Here is a 20,443-nt window from a genome sequence, read left to right on the forward strand (position 1 = left end):
AGAAAAGTATAAGGGAGATAAAGATCAAGGAGAAAAAGCAATAGTACATGCTTTTAAAAAAAGGAAGGGAACAAGAAAATGTACAAGAGATGACAAATAAAAGGGGGATTGTTCAATCTAGGTCTGTGTCATTTCATACTCTTCACATAACAGAGAATAATTTAAAGTCATCATGCCCCTTGACAGGCAAGGATCTGTCAAGATTTTAAAAGGCATTTTATTTTTTTTAATGTTTATTTATTTTTGAGACAGAGAGAGGCAGAGCATGAACAGGGGAGGGTCAGAGAGAGGGAGACACAGAATCTGAAACAGGCTCCAGGCTCTGAGCTGTCAGCACAGAGCCCGACGCGGGGCTCGAACTCATGGACCGCGAGATCATGACCTGAGACGAAGTCGGCCGCTTAACCGACTGAGCCACCCAGGCGCCCCTTAAAAGGCATTTTAAAAAGATTTGAGGTAGCTTTAAAATTACACACAAGACAAAAAGACATCATGAAATAAGGGAAGACAAAAACAGATCTGACAACAATGTAAATTTTGTAAATCTTACTAAGATGGATAAAATACTTTAAGAGTACTTAATTTTCAACTGATTTGTGTAAACAGTTTTTCCTTAACATCAAAATGAATAACCAGAATTTAAAAATACTTTAATATGAAAAATGCTTCAAAAATGTGATTATCAGCATCTTGTTCTCCTCTTATTTTAGTCCTCAGACTTCAAAGACACTAAAATAACACAGAGTAAAAGATTAGTAATTTTATACTCTCTAAAAAATACTAATTTACCTGTAGACATCACTATTTTAGATGTTCCAGGAGTGGCATCCCTATTATAAGCACGACGATCTCTGATCAGGGAATTTATAGAAGCTGAAGATGTAGAACACAAAACAGGAAAATATTTTTCCTGTAAAAAAAAAAAAAAAAAAAGAGCACAAGTATACATTACACATTTTTAAAAATTCCTAAAGACAGAGGTCAAAAATTATCAGCCTCACTGGTTCACAAATGATCAGCTGTCTGAAGCCCTTGGGGTTGGAAACCCCTGTGTGTGTCACAAGCTACAGTACTTTCCAAACTGTGCTCTCAGAAGGGCCCATGAGCTGGTCAGGTAGGAGAGGAAGAGACCAACAGGCTGGAATTCCCAGGGTTATCCCTCCTCCAACTGGTCACGCCTTAGCCAAAATAGTTCACTCTATAAAACTTGTTTTATTTTCTGAGGTTCCCTGTACAACTATTTTTTTTTCACACCGCTAAAGAAAAGCCTGTAAATCTAATCCAGCAATACATCAAATGGGGTAGGGGACCTCAACAAAGCAGAGGACAGAGTTTGTCTTTACAAAGCAGTCACTTATCTGGTTTTTACTGTATCTAGCCTGCATTTCTCCATATTATATGTGATAATTTTTAAAAAATTATAAGTGGCTTGCTAAAGTCCATATAAAATTATGTCTATTATATTTGGTAAAAACCAAACGCCTTCTGGACATTGTTAAATATCACTCGCATTTTGTTTATTATGTATCAACTCTTGGAGTTTTCTTGGAGCTACCTTCAAACATGGCTCTCCAATGTCAGAGAAGGAGCTCTTATACCTAGAAAAGGTAATAATAGAGGATATTTTTATTTTTTAATGTTTATTTTTGAGAGACAGAGAGAGACAGAGCACAGGTGGGGGAGGGGCAGAGAGAGAAGGAGACACAGAATCTGAAGCAGGCTCCAGGCTCCAAGCTGTCAGCACAGAGCCCAGCATGGGGCTCTGACTCAGGAACCAAGAGATCTGACCGGAGCTGAAGTCAGATGCTTAACTAACCGAGCCACCCAGGTGCCCCTAATAGAGGATATTTTAAAAGCAGGGATAAAGGAGGATAAAATAGGATAACATTCAATATTGTTGGATTTTCCTTATTTGTTTAAATTAATGACTGTCATTGGGGTTCTCTGTATTCCAGTAAATCATATTATTTTTAAGTACTGAACTATAATTACTGTGTTGATATATTATTGTTCTTACAGTATTTTAAAAATCTGAAATCTAAATCCTATGTCTTAAGACATACCAAGATATAGTATGCTTGCATTAGCTATTTATATTAAATAAAGGTACATTTATTTGAAAAATGTGCTTCTATACCACTAGAATCCTTAAAGAGGGGGTATGTGTGGAGAGTGGACAAAGTAAAGAATAATTCATACTCTAGTTCAAAGGTTTCCTAAATAGTTAAACTATGGCATGACAGTACTGAAACAGAGATATAGGTAACCACATGAGAATCTTCATCTTTTCATGATGAAATAATAAAGACAGAGAAGATAGTGAATTAAAATTCTTACTCTGAGGGCCATCTGGGTGGCTCAATCAGTTAAGTGTGGACACTCTTGACTTTGGCTCAGGTAATGATCTCATGGTTCGTTAGATTAAGTCCTGTGTCAGGCTCTGTGCTGACAGTGCAGAGGCTGCTTGGGATTGTCTCTCCCCCTCTCCCCTGCCCAAGTGATAGCACTCCCTCCCTCTCTCTATCTCAAAATAAATAAATAAGCTTAAAAAATTTTTTAATAAAATTCTTCCTTTGAAACAAAAAATAGATTATCAAAAAAATATATAAAATCTATCAATCTATCCCTCACCCGACCCCACCATCTTATAAACAGTATTTTCAAAAACACCTTTTCAAAATTGTCAAATTAGAACTAAAATTATTTGAAAATAAAGGCATAAAGAGAAACTTCATGTAGTTTTATCTTCATCATTATACCAACTAATCACAAAGACTTTTTTCAACAGCTGGAAAATACACATTAAAAATATGCATCAATGACACCCTTGATAATTTTAATTTTTAAAAAGCATTTAAAATAAAATATTATTTCTGGGGGTGCCTGGCTGACAGTCGTGTGACTCTTGATCTTGGGGTCCTGAGTTTGTGCCCTATGTTGAGTGTGGAACCTACTTAATTAAAAAAAATTATTTCCCTTTAAATATCGTAACTTTCCTTAATTTTATGCAATTTAAAAAAATTCTTTTTAATGTTTATTTATTTTTGAGAGAGAGAGAGAGAGAGACAGAGTGTGAGTGGGGGAGGGGCAGAGAGAGAGGGAGACACAGAATCCAAAGCAGGCTCCAGGCTCCAAGCTGCCAGCACAGAGCCAGACACGGGGCTCGAACTCACAAACTATGAGATCAATGACCTGAGCTGAAGTCAGACGCTTAACCGACTGAGCCACCCAGGCGCCCCTATGCAATTTATTTTGAATTTTAAAAATTTAATCTGCTAATGATTTACATTAGAATAACCTGCTTATTTGGTTTTTTCAATGTTGATGATTTTATATTTGAAATATATTCACATTTATTGACTTTTAATTTTTATTTAAAAATTCTGAATGCTTTTTGAAATAAAAATACCAGTATTCTTTTAAGCATTTTATTTTAAAGTTTTTATTTATTTTGAAAGAGAGAGAGAGAGAGGCAGGCAGAGAGAGAGGGAGAGAGAATCCCAAGCAGGCTCCACACTGTAAGCAAGAGCTTGATGCAAGTCTCGAACTCACAAACCATGAGATCATGACCTGAGTGGAAATTAAGAGTCAGACACTCAACTGACTTGAGCTACCCAGACACCCCAATTTAAGAATTTTAAAATCAAAATGGTATTGTCATTTTGCTCCATACTGCAAACAAACATTAGATAAAACAAAACAAATGTTATATACATATGTATACATACATACATATATATATACACATACATATATATATATATATATTCATATTCAGATGGCTAAACTCAGAAATGTTTAAGTAATACTGCTATTTTAGTTCTAATCCATCTAGGAAGATTCTATGTTTTTATATTAAAAGTGTATCACTTGTAGACCAGATACATTTGGGTCTTTTTAAAATCCATTTTTATAATCTGTCTTTTAAATGGAAAGTTTACTCCACTTTTTTTTTTAAGTTTATTTGTGAGAGAGAGAGAAAGAGCAAGTGCACATGTGTTGGGGCAGGGGCACAGAAAGAGAGCCTCCAGCAGACTCTGCACTGACAGTGTAGCAAACTCAGGAAACAGAGATCATGAATAGGATGCTTAGCCAAGTGAGCCACCCAGGTGCCCCGAGTCCACTAACTTTTAAAATAATTATTAATATGTTTGGGTCTTAGTATACCCTTTATTATTTCTTTTCTATTTGTCTCCTTTGTGTTTTATTCCTCTATCCCTCTTTTTTTTTTTTTTTTAGTTACTTGAATATTCCTTAGAATTTCATTTTAGTTCTCCTATTGGCTTTTTAGCTATACTTCTCTGCATTTGTATTTTTACAATATGCCCTGGGGATTATAATGTATAATCTACATATTTAACATTGTACTACTTAACATAAAATGTTGAAACCTTGCAATGATATAAATCTGTATCCTCCACTCAAAGCCTTTATACTAAGTATTACATGTATTACCTCATGTTATGTATTGATGTTATATAATGATGTATTCTATCATGCTATATGTATTACATTACCCCGTAAGACCATATTATGATTATTGCTTTAGTCACATTATTATAAAGAAATTAAGAGGGGGGCACCTGGGTGGCTCACTTGGTTAAGCATCCGACTTTGGCTCAGGTCATGATCTCACCATTCATGAGTTTGAGCCCCGCATTGGGCTCTGTGCTGACAGCTCAGCGCCTAGAGACTAGACTGCTTCAGATTCTGTGTCTCCCTCTCCTTCTGCCCCTCTCCTGCTCACACTCTGTATCTCTCTCTCTCTCTTTCTCTCAAAAGTAACATAAAACATTAAAAGAAAGAGACAGAGAGAAATTAAGAGGAAAAAAGCAAAACACAAAGTCATTTGCATTCACTCAGAGATAAATTTCCTTCAGCATTTCTTGTAGTGCTTGTCTGCCAGTGATGAATTCTCTAAGGATGTTTTTATCTAAAAATATCTTTAGTTCACCTTCACTCCTGAAGAATATTTTTGCTGGATATAGAATTTTGTGTAACACTCCTATCTCCTGTGTGTACTCTCCTGAACCACAGTGTGTCTGCTTCCATTCACTGTCCAGTATCTTCAAGTAGCTAGTTTTTTTTCCTATTATTTCCAGGTTTTAAAGTTGTTTTCTTTGCAGGAATCACTTAGGTGGTATGTGACTCTAGCATCATTGAATTCATCATTCTGATTCCACCTTCCATCTGCTTTATTGAGGTATAATTTATGTATAGTAAAATTCACCTCACTTTTAAAGTATGCTGAGTTTTGGGGCACCTGGATGGCTCAGTTGGTTAAGCATCCGACCTCAGCTCAGGTCATGATCTCGCAGTCACAAAGCTCAAGCCCGGCAACAGGCTCTGTGCTGACAGCTCAGAGCCTGGAGCCTATTTCAGATTGTGTGTCTCCTTCTCTCTCTGCTCCTCCCCCTGCTCGCATTCTGTCTCTGTCTCTCAAAAATGAATAAATGTTAAAAAAAAAAATTTAAAGTATACTGAGTTTTAAATAAACTGGCCTGAACGTAAATATACCCACACAGTATTTTCAATGTGGTTCTGAAAAAGTCAAACATTATTCAAAGTTTTAAGTTTACCCAAGAAAAGAAATACCAGGGGCACCTGGGTGGCTCAGCTGGTTGAGCAGCCGACTCTTGACTTTGGTTCAGTTCATGGTCTCATGGTTCATGGGATCCGGGCCCCACAAGTGGGCTCTGTGCTGACACTGTGGAGCCTGCTTGGGATTCTCCCTCCCTTCCTCTCTGCCCTTCCCACATGTGCACACACACTAGTATCTCTCTCAAAATAAATAAACACTCAGAAACAAATACCAATCTTGATGGCTATGTGGGCTTTAAAAAGCCTTATGTATGCTCTTTGCACAGTATATTCCTAAAAGGCCTCATCATACTGTTAGTATGATCCTAAACTGTATGTTATAATAAATAACCAGAGTACAACAAATCAGGAAGAGATACAACTAACCTTTTTGGGGGCTTTTTTCCTTGGTGTGGTATTTTTGGCAGAATTTCCCTTTTTGGGGGCTGAAGTATGGAGAGGTGTTTTAATCCGACTTGATTTCCTGATCTGCTGCGTTGGTAATATTATAGCAGTTTTCTGTGGAGACGGCATTGAATGTGGGGCCGCTTTGGGAAGAGAAGACTGTGTTTTTGCTATACTCTTTGTAATGGGCACTGAGGGGGGAAAAGCACAGCACAAAAATAAAATTAACACACACACACAAACTATATATAGTCCTAAAACCGTGTGTTCATACTAGCCACAAAGTGAACAAAAACCTTTTTGAAAAAAGTATGTACAATATAGAAAGGTATACTAACCATCTTTAATAAAATTTTTATATGAATACCTAACCAAATGTACTGGTTCTTCAGCTTATCTTCAGATATAACAGAGAACTTCAGGTAAGAAAAATGTCCAGGAGATGAGAAGTTAGTGAATTGTGGAAATGCAGAAAAAATTAGTAAATTTTGGGAAACCATCAGAGGAAGTAAATAAAGTCAAGAGGAGGCCTGAAAGCCTGCAACAAGGGGAACAGAAGAAAGGAGAGAGATGCCAATATTTACTGGCTACCCATTACAGGCTAGGCACTTCAATATGCATTATCCCATTTAATCCACCCAAAATTCCTGAGGTTGGTACCATTTCCCCACTTTATACATGAGGAAACTTCGGCTCTGCGAGGTGAGGTAACTCAGCCAAGATCACCCATTTGGCTAAGAGAGTTTGGTCTCCTAAGTGCATGCTTTTTCTAATATGCTACCTTGCTTTCTGCCCTCAAACAAAAAAAGGCTATTAAATTCACTCCCCTGAGTCAAAGTGCACAAGTTTTAAAAAAAGGGAATGGTGGGGGGCAAAAGACAACTTTGTGAATTCCTACGTGCTATTTTACTAGAGAGTCAGGAGGTGCTCTCTAAGAAGGAGTCTTAGGTTTTTAAAAAAAAAAAACAGGTGTGGAGGCATACTTACAAAGAGAAAACATTAACAAGTAAGTACAGACAAAAACACACTGGTAAAACTTTTCATGCCTGGGAATTTAACCTTGTTTAATATTTATTTCCAAACAGTACTCATTAAATATACATTTCTGCTGACCCATGAAGACACTTTATTATTGAAAGATAGTGCTTGCCTTCTCTGAATTGTGAAGACAGCTGCACACATAATTACCACAGAAGAAGAAATACACTTAGAAATGAACAGCAACCCCCTATTTCCAGCTACTGTTCCACATGTGCTGGTTTAGCTTACACATGGCTGACTGGAACAGAAACTAAAATGGATTAGAGATTTGAATTAATATGTATCTTGCTTTTGATCTAAAAAGACTTAAGAGGTATGGTTGCTTAGTGTTCTCCAGATTTTCCATCCACCATTTATTTACTCAATACTAAATGTATACTTTTTACCAGTCTAGGCAATTTAGGAGATTCAGAAGAAATAGATATGGCCCCAGTCATACAGTTTGTGTATCCTGTGAGTGTAGTTGTGTATCCATAAAATTCGTATCTCCTTAAGTAGATCAATGATACATGATTTCCTTCTCCTCAAATAAACTGAATAGTGTATTACACAGCCATATGACAAGAAGAGCAGAAATTACTGTAAAAACAGATACCTTGAATTTGAGGCAAGTAATAAACAAAGTCAAATTCTGAACAGCCAAAAACAGAAAAGCAAGATATGGTCTGGAAAAACCAAAACTAAGTCAAAAAGAAAACATCTGTCATTGGAAACATTTGACTTTGGAACCTTTTTCAGATTTAGCAATTCTTTCCAAGTCATCTTCCTTATTCTTAAAACTGCATGTACAACTAAACTATCATTTATACTAAAATCTTTCAAGGGGTGCCCAGGGGGCTGAGTTAGTTGAGCGTCCAACTTCGGCTCACGTCATGATCTTCCATGAGTTCGAGCCCTTCATCGAGCTCGCTGCTGTCAGCAGAGTCCGCTTCAGATCTGTCCCCCCCTACCCTCTCTGTCCCTCCTCCACTCACGTGCTCTCTCAAAAATAAATAAAACATTAAAAAGAAAAACTTATGGGGTACCTGGGTGGCTCAGTCAGTTAAGTGTCCGACTCCGGCTCAGGTCATGGTCTCACAGCCTGTGGGTTCGGGCCCCACATCAGGCTCTGTGCTGACAGCTCAGATCCTGGAGCCTGCTTTGGATTCTGTGTCTCCCTCTCTCTCTGCCCCTCCCCCCCCTCTCTCTCTCTCTCTCTCTCTCTCAAAAATAAACATTAAAAAAAATCCTTCATACTGCTAACTATAAACCCAAAGAAACAATATAAGCCTCAACTTTGTAAAACATAGACATAGCAATAGAGATGGCTACACTTACACTATCACTATCCAACCTTCAGGCCTGATAGTCACAAAAGCTCACTTGAGGCACCCAATGCCTCTATCTGGAATTTTGCTCCCTGACTCATAGAACGATCTCACATTGCCACAAACTGGTCATGGGCAGCAGTAAGAGCAAAGGGGAAACCCCCTGATCTTCCTTCATTCACTCCTGCTGCCATCCCATACCAAAGCACCAGCTCCCTTGACTGGTGTTTCAGATTCTGCCCCATTTCTCCTCTCTCTTCTCCCAACCTGTACCAGAGAAAGCCACCCATGCCATTCCAGAAGCGAAACCCTGCTTGAGAAACTAAACATTTGATAACAGCCAGAGTCTGTTTTTCCTCTGAAATTAGCCTTTTGAATACCCAAGGACTGTTCTTGTCATATAAGAGTAACTTTCCCTTCCCATTAGCATGCTAAGTGTCTTTTATTATTTTTACTTATTTTTTTAATGTTTTATTTTTTTGAGGGAGAACATGTGCACAACATGGGGAGGGGCAGAGAGAAGGGGATAGAGGATCTGAAGCAGGCTCTGCACTGACAGCAGAGAGCCCAGTGCAGGGGTTTGAACTCACCAACTGTGAGATCATAACCCGAGCCAAAGATGGACGCTTAACTGACTGAGCCACCTGGTGCCCCGAGAGTCTTTTAAATGTATATTTCCTTATCTTCAGCAATAAAAAACTCATTTTAGAAAGCCTCAAATAAGGGGTGCCTGGGTGGCTCAGTCAGTTAAGCGATCGACTCTTGGTTTTGGCTCGGGTTATGATCTCGCAGTTCCTGAGTTCAAACCCCACATCAGGCTCTGCACTGATAGTGGCCTGCTTGGGATTCTCTCTCGTCCTCTCTCTGCCCCTCCTGTGTGTACTCTCTCTCTCTCTCTCAAAATAAATAAATAAACTTAAAAAAAAAAAAAGAAAGAAACCTTCAAATTAGCTAAGAAAAACTCTTTTTTAAATTTCTTTAAAATTTATTTATTTAGGGGCACCTGCGTGGCTCAGTGGGTTGGGCCTCTGACTCTTGGCCACGGCTCAGGTCATGATCTCATGGTTTGTGGGACCGAGCCCCCATGGGGCTGTGTGCTGACAGCACGGAGCCTGCTTGGGATTCTCTCTCCCTCTCCCCTGCTCGTACTCCTGCACTTGCTCTCTCTCTCTCAAAAATAAACTTAAAAAAATATTAAATTTATGTATTTATATTTTGAGAAAGAGCACAAGTGGAGGAGAGGCTGAAAAAGAGGGAAAGAGAGAATCCAAAGCAGGCTCAGCACTGCCATCGCAAAGCCTGATGCAGGGCTTGAACTCATGAACCATGAGATCATGACCTGAGTTGAACCCAAGAGTCAGAAGCCTAACCGAATAAACCACACAGGCACCCCAAGCTAAGAAAAACTCTTAAAGAAAACCACAGGGGGTAGTTACTAGTGGAAAGGAAAACAAGGAAGCATGTTCCTAATACCACAGCAGATATTTGGAACCCAGAAGCCAGGTGAGGACTATGAATTTTCTCAGAAGAAGCAGAGTAGAGATCAGCTGGGCATGGGACTCCTGTACCAACTGGTCATAATAACCTATTCCCTTCCCTGCTTCTCATTATCTAGGGAGAGACACTGGTTCTAGATTAATTAGGTTCAAATCCAGATTTACCACATAATAATTATGAGGTCTTGGGACAATTATTTAAATTCAGCATGTGGCACATGGTACATATTTCAATAAATGTTAACTGTTAATAGCAGCTGCAGCAGCAGCAGCAGCAGCAGCAGCAGCAGCAGCAGCAGCAGCAGCAGCATTACCATCAGCAGCAGCCCTGCCTTGATTCTCACCTTCTCTTTCCAGGGCCTGAGGGTGCTCCTGGCCCTCTTCTATCAATGGATGGGATATCAGGGAAACCTTGTTGTCAATGCCTAACAAATGCAAGAAAAAAAGTTTCATCCAAATAAGGATCTCCTATTTACCGACATTCTGATCCCTTTCCTCCTTCCTTTCATGACCAAACTTCTTAAAAGACTAGCCCATGTTCACTACCACTGCCATTTTCTTATTTTTCAACCCTCTGCAATTACACTTTTAGACACCTCTTTTTAGGGAAGCTTTGAATGCTAAGGTAACCCACAACCTCCTAATAGCACTAAACACTTTTGATGATGTCTTCTTTTTTAAATTCGTTATTGGATTTCACACAGCCACTCCCTCCTGGTCCTTCTTATACCTCTGTCATGTTTCCTGTGGTGTTCCCAGGATTAGTCACCTTCCCCCTATCCCCACCTCAGTTTTGAGTGCTTGTAGTTCACTCCCTTGATTTCAGCTACTGCCTACATATAATGATCACCAAATTGCTTGCTCTCATGTTCTTCTGCCCGCTTAAGCATTCGTAAGCCACCCCCTACCCATCATAGGCCTCTCTCAAGTTCCAAAGCTGTGTTTTCAATAGCCAACTCAATAATCTTATATATAGGCATCTCTCACTCAACATGTCCAAAACCAAATTCATTACGCTTATCTTGAATGACATTACCTTTTACACTCAATTATCAGTAATCAGAAATCTTGAAGACATCTTTGTACTCTTCCACCATCGACGTGTGAAACCAAGCCTACCTGAAGTACTTCCTAGTTGTGTTCTTCTTTATGCCCATGAAATGACTTCTCACATAAGCTATAGCACTAGCCTCTTTACTAGCATTCCTGGCTAACCTTTACAATCCATATTTGATAGCACATAATCATGATCTTTCTAAAATACAAACTATATGTCACTTTTCCTCTTAAAAATCTTCAGTGATGCTGGGGCACCTGGGTGGCTCAGTCAGTTAAGCCTCTGACTTCAGTTCCAGTCATAATCTCATAGTTCCATGGGTTCGAGCCCTCCATAGGGCTCTGTGATGACAGCTCAGAGCCTGGAGCCTGCTTCAGATTCTGTGTCTCCCTCTCTCTCTGGCCCTCCCCCGCTCATGCTCTGTCTGTCTGTCTCTCTCTCTCTCAAAAATAAACAAACATTGAAAAGAAAATCTTCAGTGATGCCACATTACCCATATGCTAAAATCTAAAGTCTTTGGCCTGGTGTCCAAGGCCCTCTACATATCTTCACAATCTCATATCCTCTATTCTCCAACTATCCTTATAGATTCAGTCATAATCATGTTTCAGGTCCCCAAATATTCTGACCCTTACTGCCTTGCAGAAGCTGATCCAGGAAAGGCCTTCCCTCTCATGTCAATGACGAGCTCAATCACGAGCACTGCAAAATTCCAGCACTAAGCTCCGAGGCAAACCATAGGACTTCATGCTAATAAACTTCACAGACTGCATTTATCTCTAGCAGCACAGCTATTACAGCATCTTATCTTTTCTTAGATATCTACCTGTCCCACTACACTGTGAATTCCTTTAGAAGAAGGAACTATGTAAGTTCAAACCATTATTATACCTCCAACATGTGGTTGAGGGCTTGCCACATAACAGGCATCCAAGAAATGTTTGTTAAATGAATAAATGTTTAACATCCAAGTTTTGTCTCTGGTCTTATATTCCCATAGAAACAAGTTGGGTAGCTTATGCATCAAATAGGCCACCATGGTTTAATAACAACATTTCACAGTTTGCTGGGAAAAAAATGCTTCACCTCAACAAAGAAGGTTACAGAGGGTACATACTTCAACTCAATAATAAGGGCCATATATGAAAAACCCACCACTAACATTATATGCAATGATGAAAAACTGAGTTTTTCCCCTAAGGTCAGGAGTAAGACAAGGATGTCTACTCTCACCACTTTTATTCAACATAGTACTGGAAGTCCTAGCCACAGCAATCACACAACAAAAAGAAATAAAAGGCATCCAAACTGGTAAGGAAGAAATAAAGCTTTCACTATCTCCAGATGACATGATATTATATATAGAAACCCTAAAAACTCCAAGAAACTACTAGAACTAATAAATGAATTCAGTAAAGTCACAGGATACAAAATCAATAGACAGAAATCCACTGTATTTCTATACACTAATAATGAAGTAGCAAAAAGAAAAATTAAGAGAACAATCCCACTTACAATTGCACCAAAAATAATAAAATACTTAGGAATAAAGTTAACCAAGGAGGTGAAAGACCTGTACTCTAGAAGCTATAAAATACCGATGAAAGAAATGGAAGATGTCACAAATGGAAAGATATTCCATGTTCATGGATTGGGAGAACCAATATTGTTAAAATGTCCATATTACTCAAAACAATACATAGATTCAAAGCAATCCCTATCAAAATACCAACAGCATTTTTCACAAAACTGAATTACCCTAAAATTTGTATGGAACCCCAAAAGACCCCAAACAGCCAAAGTAATTTTGAAAAAGAACAGAATTTAAGGTATTTCAATCCCAGATTTCAAGATATACTACAAAGCTGTTGCAATCAAAACAGTATGGTACTGGCACAAAAAAACAACACATACATCAATGGGACAAAAGAGAGAGCCCAGAAATATATCCACAATTATGTGGTCAATTGATCTTCAACAAAGGAGGCAAGGGTATGCAATGGGAAAAAGACGGTCTCTTCTACAAATGGCACTGAGAAAACTGGACAGCTACATGCAAAAGAATGAAATTATACCACTTTCTTCCACCACACACAAAAATAAACTCAAAACGGGTTAAAGATCTAAATGTGAGATCTGAAACCATAAAAATCCTAGAGGAGAACAGGCAGTAATTTTGTCTGACATTGGCCATAGCAACACTTTTCTACATTTGTCTCCTGAGGCAAGGGAAACAAAAGCAAAAATAAACTACTGCAACTATACCAAAATAAAAAGCTTCTACACAGCAAAGGAAACCACCAACAAAACAAAAAGGCAACCTACTGAATGGGGGAAGATACATGTAAATGACAGATCTGATAAGGGTTTAGTATCCAAAATATATAAAGATCTTATACAAATCAATAACCCCAAAAACAAATAATTTAAAATGGGCAGAAGATATGAACAGGCATTTCTCAAAAGAAGACACACAGATGACCAACAAACACATAAAAAGATGCTCAATACCACTCATCCATCAAGGAAATGCAAATCAAAACCACAGTGAGATATCACCTCACACCTGTCAGAATGACTAAAATCAAAAGCGCAAGAGACAAGTGCAGGGGAGGATATGGAGAAAAAGGAACCGTTTTTGCACTGTTGGTGGGAATACAAACTGGTGCAGCCACTGTGGAAGACAGTATGAAGGTTCCTCAAACAATTAAAAAGAGAATTACAATAGGATCCAATAATTCCACTACTGGGTATTTACCCAAAAAATATAAAAACACTAATTTAAAAAGATATATGCACCTCTATGTTTACTGCAGCATTATTTGTAATAGCCAAATTATGGAAGCAACTCAAGTGCCCAATGACAGATGAATGGATAAAGATGATGTGGTGTGTGGGTGTGTGTGTGTGTGTGTGTATGTATATACACATACATACATTGGAATGTTACTAAGCCATAAAAAAAGAAAGCTTGCCATCTGCAACAACATGGATGGATCTAGAGAATACAATGCTAACAGAAATAAGTCAGTCAGAGAAAGATAAAGACCATAGGATTTAACTCATGTGGAATTTAAGAAACAAAACAAAGAAAAAAAAAGAGACAGGGCGCCTAGGTGGCTCAGTCAGTTAAAGCATCTGACTCTTGATTTCAGCTCAGGTCATGATCTCACAGGAAGTGAGTTTGAGCCCTGCACAGGTTTCTGAGCTGACACTGCAGAGCCTGCTTGGAATTCTATCTCCATCTTTCTCTCTGCCCCTCCTGCATCTCTCTCTCTCTGTCTCAAAATAAATAAATAAACTTAAAAAAAATCATTTAAAAAAAGAAAAAAAAAGAGACAAACCAAAAAACAGACTCTTAACTACAGAGAACAAACTGGTGGTTACCAGAGGGGAGATGGATGGCTGGATGGGTGAAATATATGAAGGGAATTAAGAGTTCACTTATCGTGGTGAGCACTGAGTAATGTATAGAATTGTTGAATCACTATTTTGTACACCTGAAACTAATATAACACTGTATGAAAAAAAAAAAACTTCAAATACCAATCAACCAACTTAAAAATCAACTTCTAAGAAAGGAGGAAATAAAATCTCTTATCTGTAGTGTTTCCTCTCACCCAGTTTCTAAGGTGCTGCTGTTATGGTAACCCCAAAATGCCCAAACCCATGGCATTGTAATCCAAGATATATGGAGTGAATGTTTAATTTTTTGTTTGTCTGTTTAAAGGAAAACACCTTGTCTCAAACCAAATAAAAGATAACCTTTGACAATGTGTTAAAAAAAAAATTAACTTCTAAGAATACACTCCATTCAAAAATGAAGGAAGGACTGCAAATCAAAATCACAATTTGGTACCACTTTACACCTACTAAGATGGCTATTAAAAAGAAAAACAGTAACCCCCATACATTGCTGATGGGAATGTAAAGTGGTGCAGCTCCTGCGGCAAACAGTTTGGCAGTAGCAGATAAAGTTAACACAGAAGTAACATTTGAACCAACAATTCCATTCCTAGGTATATACCCAAAATAAATGAAAACAGGGACTCTAATAAGAACATGTACAGGGATATTCATAGCAGCACTATTCACAGTAGCCAAAAGGTAGAAACAGCTCAAATGTACATCAATGGATAAATGGATAACCAATGTGTTACACATGCATACAATGGAATATTATTCATCCATAAAAAGGAATGAAGTATTGGTAGCTGAAATGGCATGAATGAACCTTGAAAACATTACACTAAGTGAAAGAAGCCAGACACAAAATCACATACTATATGATTCAATTTATATGAAATATCTAGAATAAGTAAATCTATAGCAACAGAATACAGATTAGTGGTCACAGGGGCAAGAGGGAGGAGAGAATAGGAAGCAAATGCTTAGTGGGTACAGGGTTTTCTTTTAAGGTGATGAAAATATTTCCAAACTAGATAAAGGTGGTAGTTGTACAACATTATGAACGTACTAAGTGACTCTAAATTGTGCATTTTGAAATAGTTAATTTTATATTATGTGAATCGCACCTCATTTTAAAACACAACACTTGGGGCGCCTGGGTGGCATAGTCGGTTAAGCGTCCGACTTCAGCCAGGTCACGATCTCGCGGTCCATGAGTTCAAGCCCCGCGTCAGGCTCTGGGCTGATGGCTCAGAGCCTGGAGCCTGTTTCCGATTCTGTGTCTCCCTCTCTCTCTGCCCCTCCCCCGTTCATGCTCTGTCTCTCTCTGTCCCAAAAATAAATAAACGTTGAAAAATAAATAAATAAATAAATAATAAAACACAACACTGGGGGAAAAAAGAAAGAAATCTGTATACTTCGAATGGGTCAAATATTTTGCATACATTATTAAAATTTGTTTCTATAATTTTGTAAAGCAAGTATTATTATCCCCATTTTACATATAAAGAAATAGAGGCTTGGGGCACCTGGGTGGCTCAGTTGGTTAAGCATCTGACTTTGGCTCAGGTCATGATCTCTAGAACCATGAGTTTGAGCCCTGCATCAAAAACAGAAGAAGAGGAAGAAGAGGAAGAAGAGGAAGAAGGAGGAGGAGGAGGAGGAGGAGGAGGAGGAGGAGAAAACAGAGGCTTAGTGCATTAAGTAACATCTAATCCAGTATCACACAGCTAGTCTCATAGTGGTAGGAACGGGATTCACATTCAGGACTGTCTCACCCAAAAGCCCATGCTCCTTGCTTAAAGTGGGTACTGTTTGAAACTAGTGAGGTAAGCAATGAAAAGACAATTAAAATATTTTCTTCTATAATCTTAACAAACTCAAATGCAGAATTAAATAGTTGGGTTAAACATTTCTGAAGGTTCAAATTTGAGGGAGCTTCTGTGTAAACCACAGATAAAAATATCTAAAGTGGTGCTAAAAACAAATTATCAACATGCCCTTAATAATCCAGTATTTAGGGGCTTTCCTTTTTTTAAATTCTCTTGGCTAAATAAACCCTTAAGGGAAAAATGCATCAAATATTAGAGGAGAACCTTCTGTACTCTAAATTTTCTTATGTATTTTCTCAAAATGAAACATTTATAATCCAAACACATTTTATGTCTATTAATTATTATAATAACAAAGCAAGAATACTTAAGTAGATGGGACCAAACCAATACAGTTCTGTATACATGGAACAGAATACAACACATGCTTCTAAAGACATCCGCAGCTGGTCTCAATGACTACTGGCAATTAATTAATATTTCTGATTTTTTAATTAAAATATCCTAAGGTTTATATATCAAAATATTAGAGGATGGCAAGAATACTGGCAAGAATACAGGCAAGAATACAAGCGATTTTTAGATTTTACCCTATCGCTTTGTTTTCTAAATGTTGTACAATTCCAATTTTGTCATAAAGATTATAAAATGCCCTCACAAAGATAAACCTAGCCATTTCGGGGGGCGGGGTGGAGAGAAAGAGAGAGAGAGAGAGAGAGAGAGAAAGAGAAAGAGAGAGAAAGAGAGTATCTTAAGCAGGCTCCAAGCACAGCACACAGCCCAATGCGAGACTCAATCTTATGACCATGAGATCATGACATGAGCTGAAATCAAGTGCTGGACGCTTAACCGACTGAGCCACCCAGGTGCCCCAAACCTAGCCACTTTTTTAAATAACAGAACAAGTCAGGTCTCTAAAGAAAACAATTATTTGACATAAGCATTACTAATATTTTATTTTGATAAAAAGCCATACAACTTGTAAAGACATACAAGAATCCACTAAAAAATAACAGTAGAGATACCCATGCAGACTCACTGCATACTGGCAGTGACCTCTAGAATCTGCAGCTGTCTCCAGCAATTTCAGAATTAAAGAGTAGATCCCCTCAGTAGCCCAGGCTGACTCAGCAGAATAGAACTGTAAAAGCATCATTATTGGCCAAACAGCTGACCAGCAGAGACACATGGTCTCTATTTCCATTCACAGTAGCAGGGGCACTCTTGGTCTTGGTCAGACACCTCCCAAAGGCCTCTGCTTATCACTCTTCCTTTTACCATTACTTAAAGACCTCTAAGATACTTTTTCACTTTTCTCACTTTCTCACTGTGCCCAAAACAAGTATAAAAGTTCTTTTTGAGACCTGCCCCCTGCCCTATCATTTTAAAAGGTTTATTTGTTTTACAACTAATCACTACAAGGAAAAAGAATGGCAAACACTGAAAAAGTTAAAAAGGAAAAGAAGGTCTCTAATTCTTAGTGGTAGCTGTCCCCAGTTTTTGTGGAAATGGTACTGTCTTTTCATATTTTAACCCTTATTGGACCTATTCTAACTTGAATGTTCTGCCCAGTTCCCTGCTCATTTACCAAGAAGAAATGGTTTAGTTGGCATTGTTGGCATCCAATAGTGTGAACAGGCCCAGCCCTATTGCCTTCGCTCCTCCACTGTCTTTCCTGAGTCTCCTCATGACCTAGGTAGGTTTCCCTCCCCAAAACCAAGAACCACAGTTTTACAGTATTAAAAATACTTTAAACATACAATAAGGGGCGCCCGGGTGTCTCAGTCGGGTAAATGTCCTTCAGCTCAGGTCATGATCTCACAGTTCGTGAGTTTGAGCCCCACGTTGGGCTCTGTGCTGTCAGTGTGGAGCCTGCTTTGGATCCTCTGTCTCCCTCTCTCTCTGCCCTTTCCCTGCCTGCACAAGCTTGCTCTCTCTCTCTCCCAAAACTAAACATAAAAAAAAAATAATAATAAAATAGGGGTGCCCGGGTGGCTCAGTTGGTTAAGCGTCCGACTTCAGCTCACGTCATGATCTCGTGGTTCGTGAGTTTGAGCCCCACATCGGGCTCTCCACTGTCAGTGCAGAGTCCACTTTGGGATGCTCTGTCTCCCTCTCTCTCTGCCTCTCCCCAACTCTCTCTCTCTCTCACTTGTTCTCAAAAGTAAACATTTTTAAAAAGCTTGTTAAAAAATAATATAAAATAAACATACAATAAAAGATAACTCCCACATAAAAAGAAAAACAAGCCATTCACTCACAAAAGTAAAGATCTGATTTAAAAGAGCTTGTTTTGGGGCGGTATGACAGAGCATCCCCATTTGGGAAATGCTGCTATGTCTTTTCTAGGAGCTTTTAAAAATTATGTCTGGACAACTAAACCAAAACCAATATACTGAAAGTCTTTGTAGCTTTAATTTCCGTCTCCCCCATTTCAAAATAAGACTTGGAGATCTAAGACAAACAGATTCAAGAAGAGAAAAGACACCCTTTACACACCTTATAAAACATACCTTAATCTGTATAGAATATTCTATAAGGTTACTGAAAACTTACAAAAATGCTACAGGGAAAAATATCCCAAACACAATTAAAAGGTTAAAGGATAGCTCTCTAAATTAAACAAAATACAAAAGTCCAGTTAAAGTTATTTACCTTGTACGTAAATGACACTGCCTTTTTTCTTGGCATACATGCTAAATTAAAATAAAATCTAATTTAGTGGAATTTATATGGTTTTCCTAACTTGTTATATAATGATATAAGCATTCAGCCTAGAAAGGAAACCAAAAAAATGCAAGAAGCAGCTAGAAATCACAATTAAATTTTAGAAGGGCCTTAAGAGCGTTCCTTTAACAATACTTGCCCCATCACAGACGCTCTGTAAACTACTCACTTCAGCTTCATGGGGGTGCTTCCCATGAAGACCATTATATTTCACAATCACTACTCATATCTGCTCACTTCAAAAGAAACCAAGATTTTGGTCACAATGACATTAAAGAAGATGACAATTTCCAACACCTTTAATATTTTAAGGAAGTTCACATGAAAAGAAGCAACTTCAGTTGTTTCAGGTCAATTCATAATTCATTTAACAATTCTGAGCTTTTAAAAGCCACTCAATTTTTAAATCACAGCACCTTTTTTCTTACAGAATGACTTGCATTATGCTGTTAAAAAACAACAACAACAACAACATAGCAGTCACTGCTAGGATTTCCACAAACCAAATGTACTGACACGATACTTAATTAGTAAAATGTTATCCACATCTCTATTACTGTACAAATACTTTTACTAAGTCTCAGGTAATTCTAATGAAAAATCATGTCATATTCCTCAAGGCTATAGAAAAATATATGATAACACTTTCCATCACAAACTGGAGATTTAAATTATCAAGTTTGAGTCACAATAGGGTTGTTCTTTCTTTATTTAAAGCCATCTTTATGGTAAAAATAACCAGACTGACTTTTCCCTTCTACCATAAAACAATTTTTATAAAAGACTAATCAAATAATAGTACCACCAATTTCAGTAAGTAATATTTAGAGCAAAAAAGAGAATTTTTTGAGATAATAGAAATGATTGGATATTTAGTACACAAAAGCTAACAAAGCAGACAATGAATTTCTTTAACCGTACTTCAACTACAATATAAAGAAACTTTGGGGTGATTCCTACCTTTAGAAATATTCCAGAGAAACAAGCTGTTGCTATATTTACCATTAAGGTGACTTAGGTTCCACTTGATAGCCTTTCTCTTTTACCAGAAATAAAACTGCCTTTCTGGAGAAAGCGAGTCAACAACAAAGCCCATGTTGCCAGAGCAAGCCTAGATTTCTAGCAAATGGGGATGAGGCTATTTGCATTTGTTGGTTTAAGGGGAGGAAGAGTGGGAGGAGGGACTAAGAGGACTGCTAAAGTAATTCTCATATTGTCTGTGGGCTGTATGGACAGTGATCATCAGTCACCTGCTCAAGCTTCCCTCACTCCTGCCTTCAGAGAAGAACCAAAGGTTACCCTGGGTCAGAGAATCTGGAAAGAAATGAGAAGACTTGCAAAATCTAACTGCTAACCCATTGCGTCTGTAGACAAAGTTATCCCCGCCGAACCACGTGTCCTAAAACCAAGACATTTTAAAAGTCACAAGAGAACTTGTTAAAATATATCACACAGAACAGAAACAACAAAGAAACTCCAGGCTCTGCTTACAATTATTGCAGTATTTAACTGAAATACTCAAAACAGAGAAAGGACATTTGGTTTTTTTCAAGATACTTCTTTGCATCACAATAGCCATCTCATTTGCAC

At 38.1% G+C, this 20,443-nt stretch overlaps 1 protein-coding gene across 7 annotated transcripts in view; it reads right to left on the minus strand.

The window, feature by feature from the left end:
• SCML2 (Scm polycomb group protein like 2) overlaps positions 1 to 20,443 on the minus strand; it is a 99,339-nt gene that overhangs the window by 15,920 nt on the left and 62,976 nt on the right. For 6 of the 7 annotated variants that reach the window (XM_053202124.1, XM_027054509.2, XM_027054511.2 and 3 more), the window contains 3 exons: positions 10,174 to 10,254; positions 5,968 to 6,176; positions 790 to 910 (listed from right to left, as the gene is read on the minus strand). In XM_053202124.1, coding sequence (XP_053058099.1) covers positions 790 to 910; positions 5,968 to 6,176; positions 10,174 to 10,254 — 411 coding nt within the window. The remainder of the gene's footprint in view (positions 1 to 789; positions 911 to 5,967; positions 6,177 to 10,173; positions 10,255 to 20,443) is intronic. The other variant, XM_027054514.2, reaches the window with a different exon arrangement.

The sequence above is a fragment of the Acinonyx jubatus genome, chromosome X (genome assembly GCF_027475565.1).
Source record: "Acinonyx jubatus isolate Ajub_Pintada_27869175 chromosome X, VMU_Ajub_asm_v1.0, whole genome shotgun sequence".
NCBI classification, from domain to species: domain Eukaryota; kingdom Metazoa; phylum Chordata; class Mammalia; order Carnivora; family Felidae; genus Acinonyx; species Acinonyx jubatus.